Genomic DNA, 6,426 nt, shown 5'->3' on the forward strand with positions numbered 1-6,426 from the left:
CAAATTGATTTTGGATCCTGCCGATCAATATTTTCAATTGCACCGGAGGGGACTACGCTAAAAAAAGCAACCCAAAAGTAAAGTATATGATTTCAAAATAAGCAATAAACAAAGTTAATCCATAAATCATAATCAAAAACAAATATTTTCACACAATTTTCTTTACTTATTTTGGTACCAATTTGTTTTTTAAATCTCCACTGAACTTTGTATCGATACTAGTACAAGTAACAAATAAACTGAATCGGTCTAGGTACTGGTACTCGACGAGTACCAAATGGATAATTTTGTACTAGTACGATACCGACATTCAATGAACTATAATACCTAAACAGTAAACACTTGAAGCCTTGAACCGGTACATGATGGGTACCAACGGGTACCTCTTGAAGGTGACACGCACGAGTTAAGTGTTGGATATCCCAACAAAAACCATAATCCAAACAGGTACCAATTACCGAAATACCCATATCTATACTCTATACTCATACCGATACCAGTAAGTACCAAAACACTAAAATCTTGATACCGATACCCATGCCAAATAGGCGGGGGATATAGGTACTGAACGAGCATAGATACGGGTATTCCCGTCTCATGCAGCTGTAATGATAATTACGTTAGTTATTTGCACGCTTGCTATAAGTTGGTGTTTGTAGTTGTAGACGAAATTGTTCCTAAAATATATATAAAAACAACATTTCAATAAGTTGAAGTACCAAAAACGTAATTTGTTGAACGAGATATACATTAGATTAGTGTCTTCTTCCTTCCATCCAGAGCGTGAAATCGTAATTAGGGTTTCAAAAACCACAAACACACACCATCACTTTTGGTTTGCTTTGATATTATCTATCGATTCCAAGCAAGGTACATACATGAATTCAATCCCCTTTTAATTTCAATTTCTAGGGCTTGTGTTGAGATGATGGACGGCCATTTAGACACTACAAACCCTAGCGTAGAATTAGAACCTGCATCCCTACATTCACCTGGCGATTTAAACCCTAGCTCCACAGCTAATCGGTCTGTTGCGGATGCTACTATGGATAGTGTGTCTGGAGGAAATACTAGCGATGTAGATACTAGGAACAATGAGGTGTCTACCGATACGAGTGTGAAAACTGAGAAGAAGAAGAAGAAGAAAGTGCAAAAGAAGAAGAAGAAGCAGAACGAATTGAAAGCGACAGTGTATGATTCTATGATTTCGGAGTTTGATGAGTTTGCTGCAAATGGTGGTGGTAGTAGTGTGGCCAATGAGGTCGAAGCCTCACCAGGTCATGGATTTGAAGTTGGGGATATGGTTTGGGGAAAGGTGAAGTCGCATCCCTGGTGGCCGGGTCATATTTTCAGTGAGAAGTTTGCGACACCGTCGGTAAGGAGATCCAAGCGAGATGGTCTTTTGTTGGTTGCCTTCTTTGGTGATAGTAGTTACGGATGGTTTCATCCGTCTGAGCTTATACCCTTTGATGCGAATTATGCGGAGAAGTCGAAACAAACTAACTCGAAAACTTTTGTCAAGGCTGTTGAGGAGGCGATGGATGAGGTCAGTAGAAGGAGCGCCCTTGGGTTGTCTTGTATGTGTAGAAGTAAGCAGAATTTTAGGGAGACTGATGCTCAAGGGTATTATGCTGTTGATGTGGCTGATTATGAGCCGGGAGCTGTGTACTCAATTGATGAAATTGGGAAAGCTAGGGAAAGTTTTCAGCCCAGTTCGGCTCTTGATTTTGTAAGGCGCTTGGCTTTGGAGCCGATGGGTGGTGTGAATGGTGGTATTGATTTTGTAAAGAATAAGGCTAAGGTTATATCTTACCGACGGGCGGTTTACGAGGAGTTTGACGAGACGTATGCGCAAGCGTTTGGATATGATTCTGCTCGTTCGTCATCTGGATCAGTTCAAGAACAGGATCATCGGAAAACGCCATCTAAAGGTATTGATGCATATACTATACGAGACTATAAGCTGTGTGTTTGTGTTTTTCCTTTTCATGTACATTCTTTTTTCTCGGTTTACTGCAAATGGCTGATTCATTTTCGCTCTTAACAAACTACTTGTTCTTTTGGATCTTAAAAGCAATGGATGACATGATCATTGATCTTGGTTTTAAAATGCGCTTTTTATGCACATAATGCGTGATGTGCTTGTTTTGTTGACGAGAGCGCTTTGGCTCACTTGTCATATTGTATTTCCATGATGTGCACATAATGCGCTATGATGCAAGCAACATGATCTAGAAGGGGTAAAGTGTGAATTTTAGCTTCCTATCATATATTATTATGTTTAGAATTTAGTTTGTTGGGACAACAAGAATGTGTGAACATTTACGTCTGTTTTGGAATTTTAGTATTTTTTAGATTTTGGGACCAAACTCATCGGAGCGAATCACGCAATTTAAAACCAAGAGCATGATTAAATGGTTGATTCTGTTTGTTGTTTGTTTACTAGATTCTTAAGTAATATATCATGTTTTTGTGTATGTAAAAGTGGCTATATCTTACAACAAAGAAATTTTTCTTGATATAGTTTATCTTTTGGTGGTAATCTATACAAGATAACAGATGTTGGTTACTTTTGGGAATTGATACACTTTTTAACACAAATTCATGCCTTACTCTCCCTAAAACTAAAACAAAAACAAATTAATACAACGGTAGTATAGTCTTTTACAATTAATGTGTCTTAAGTATGTACAAACTCCTAAAGTTTGGTGAAATTAATACGACAAGAGTATAGTCTAATAGTCTCTTATTTGCGTTTTGACGGATTAGTATTAAAAAAGTTGTTCAGGCGTGTTATATAAAGTATGTTCCTGTTGGAGGCGATCTGGAAATCGTTTCAGAGGACATGAAGTATTTTTGGTCTCGTGAAGCGACTTGAGGCAGTCGCTTTTTACCTGAGGCGCCAGATCAGGTCTTTGTGTCCAGGAACTTTGTTAGGGTTGAGAGAGAGAAGAAGAAGAAGAAGAAGGGGGGGGGGGGGGTTGAAAAATATAGAAGTTAATGTTTTGTGAATTTTGGTAATTAGACTGCACATTTTGTTTTCTTGTGCATTTTAGTTGTAAGCAGGGTTTTTTTGTCGTATGTAGCGAGTGATAAGGAATGTAAATTTAATTTGTTGATTATTTAGTTATTCTCGTGGGTGTTTAAGGTTTAAGCGAGTAGAAAATGTTATCTTAATGTAGTTATAATTGTTATATGAATATCGGGTGACTGGCATCCGAAGGCTAAAGCTTTCACCTTGTGTTTCGGTTTGTAGGATCCTAAGCGCCTCATTATCTTTAAAACCAAGGCCTATCTTTAACACGTTACTTAAACCGAATACAGATGGAGTTATGGCTTAAATATCTTATTACGTCATAGGTCACCAAAATTTACGGTACAAGACCATAAATCATCATCATCATCATCATCATCATCATCATCTTCATCGTACTCAGTATATCCCACCAATAGCAATGCTATGGTAGGGTCTGAGGAGGGTAAGATGTAGACAGCCTTACCTCTATCCCATAGGGATAGAGAGGCTGCTTCCGGTGAGACCCCCGGCTCGATAGTAGTTTTGCATCAAGCCTTGGACATAAGGCACATAGCACTTAATCATCGGGACACCGGCTGATCGGTGCATGTGCCCTTGTCTTTCGGCTATCAACGCCACCACATGATGCCTGATTAACATTCCGCCACTTTTAACGTTATTTTCACGAGATTAGTAAAATAACGTCAAAATTAGTGCAATTTTACTTTTGCCCACCCGAGGGTTCACACATATATACATTATATGCGCGCACCGCAAGCAGGGCGTAAGGTACAAGACCATAAAAAGGAAACTAAATAACCTAGGATACTAGGCACACAAGAAAAGTAAATCGTTATCTCCAACATATTGTATTCCTTGTATAGTTATATCCTATATGCACAGCTTAAACGTCCCTAGTTGGTTTAGTATTGTTGCAATACACTTGCCAGTATTTATAAAATTTAGAGTTTCAATATGTCTCTAATTCACATCTGTTATTATTTCAACAGCCCCATTAAGTGGTCGTCAGGTGTTTGCTGACACATCAGGCAAAGGAAAGAGTTCCACAAAGCCCAATAAGCCCAAAGATCAATCAAAGAAAGATAAGTATCTGTTCAAACGAAGAGACGACCCTAAAGAGCTAAAACCACACCCAAAAAAGGACAAAAACAAAGTAACACCCTCGTCCCAGCTTGAGCATATCGAGGATGATGTGGCAGTTCCTGCTGGTGACCATGTTCTTCAAAAGAGACCCTCAACAACAGCACATGATGAATCGGTTTCAAAAGATTCAGATGCAAATATGGAAGACAAGCCTGTTGTTGAATTTGAAGACCCTGGTTTTCAAACTATTAATAATGATGACAAAACGATTGATTCACAAATGGAGGACAAAACGACAAGCTCTGAGTCAGTAGTTGACAGGTCAGCAACTGATAAACGGGCTGAAAACGCAGTTAACGGGCCGAAAAAGGTGAAGAAGATTGCTAAACGACCTGTTGAAACGGGCTCTAGTGAGAAGAAGAAAAAGAAAATAAAGAAAGAACAGTTGATATCAGATGGCACAAACAAGGCTCCTTTGGGGGGCCCAGGCCCACACGGGCCCGATGATAATAAGCCCATTACTTCACATACTTCCAATAATGAACCTGAGCTTCCACTTGTGCTCGGTGATTTGTTGTTACTTGCACTCGACCCTTTCCATGCTATGAACCGAGGAAGACTCATTAAAACCCGACAGGTTTTTATAAAGTTCCGGTCACTCGTATTTCAGAAAAGCTTAACCTCATCCCAAACACCCGATGATGATGACAGTAACGGAAACGATAACCGGTCTAATAAGCCTTCTGAGAATGCAACCGGAGTGACACCTGTCAAATCACAGGCTGTTTCTTCAGTTAGAATTGATGACCCGACTTTAGGCGGGCGAAAACGAGGGCTGTCTGACTGCCAGGAAGAAATGGCTGCAAGAAAGAAGAAAAAAGTAGGTGAAATCAGAACCTTAACCAAGGACAAAAAGGTAATTAAGAAAATCGATGAGCCAGCTGTCAAGCAGCCGGTCGTTAAGACGTTAAAGAAACCGGGACCTGATATGTTAAAAAGAACCGAGCAGCGGGTCCCACTGGAACCAACCTCGTTAATGATAAAGTTCCCACAAGGCGGATCTCTACCGTCCACCAACGAACTCAAAGCTCGGTTCGCGCGGTTCGGGCCAATGGACCATTCGGGTACACGGATATACTGGAACACATTTGCGTGTCGGGTGGTTTACCGACACAAGGCTCACGCACTAGCAGCGTACAAATTCGTGGTAGGAAGTAGCAGTCTGTTCGGGAACACGGGTGTAAAGTGCTCATTAAAGGAGGTTGGGTCCGATGCTGAAGCAGCTAAAGCCGTGAAAGACGAGCACCAGGAGGAGCGAGGGCCACCGTCTATGGTTGGAACGCAGTCAAATGTTCAGCTGAAGTCGATATTGAAGAAATCTGGCGGGGAAGAGACAGCGGGTAGTGGCGGCAGGGGGCGGGTAAAGTTTATGTTAAGTGGAGAAGAGAATGAAATGAAGAACAAGAGTGGTGCATCTTCTTTTTCTTCTAAATCTTCTTCTCATTCAACAATGGATGTTAATAGTAAGAATTTTCAAAAGGCTGTTCTTCAATCTTCTAATCCATTGCCGCCTCTTCTTCCTCTTCCTACTTCTACTCCTATTATTATTAGTTCAACCACTCAATTCACTAGACCACCGCTACCGCCTCCGCCACAACAGCCTAAGCATTATGCTGCACTACCGCTAGCGCCACCGCCACGATTGCCGCCACCCGCCTTCTTTAAGTTACGGGGGCGGTGAAATGGCTACAAAAACACCACCACCACCTCCGGTGGTGGTACCTAAAGTGGATATATCACATCAAATGTTAAGCCTTTTGACAAAATGCAATGAAGTGGTTACAAATGTGACAAACATGTTTGGCTACGTGCCTTACCGTCCTCTTTAAAACAAAAAAAGAAAAAAAAAAAAGAAAGAATCATCGAATGAATGTTTTATTGAAATAAATAGAAGTTTACAAGGGAATGGAGTGAATATTAGACCAACCAAATGAGGAAAGAAAAATCGATGAGAGCGTTAGATATTATGTTTTGGTGCCTCATGTTGTGGCCTTTTTTTCTTTTATCGTATTGTTGTTTTTGGATGATTAATGTACTGTGGTTGTATACTTTTTGAAGCTTGCTAGCTAATAAGCTATGACTATATGTTTCTTTTTTTTTTCTTTTTAGTTTATTGCGTGCAAATTGTGAATGGTGAACGTTATAACTTTGGTTAGCTGATTTTGATTTATTAACATCAATTTTTAAAAACTAACCAGAAGCTATTCCCATGGGGTAATTTGAAATTTTTGTAACTTGTCTGAGAT

General features: G+C 40.0%; 1 protein-coding gene across 1 annotated transcript; it reads left to right on the forward strand.

Moving 5' to 3' along the window:
* Window positions 1–928: 928 nt before the first annotated feature.
* Window positions 929–6,051, forward strand: LOC143572544 (PWWP domain-containing protein 1-like). The gene is given in 3 exon segments (XM_077057682.1): window positions 929–1,931; window positions 4,027–5,830; window positions 5,832–6,051. Coding segments are annotated over 3 exon segments (2,985 nt in total). The 3' UTR covers window positions 6,010–6,051.
* The last annotated feature ends 375 nt before the right edge of the window (window positions 6,052–6,426 follow it).

The sequence above is a fragment of the Bidens hawaiensis genome, unplaced genomic scaffold, assembly GCF_021521415.1.
Source record: "Bidens hawaiensis isolate Kalapana, Puna unplaced genomic scaffold, B.hawaiensis_p1.1 tig00025965_1, whole genome shotgun sequence".
Classification (NCBI taxonomy): Eukaryota; Viridiplantae; Streptophyta; class Magnoliopsida; order Asterales; family Asteraceae; genus Bidens; species Bidens hawaiensis.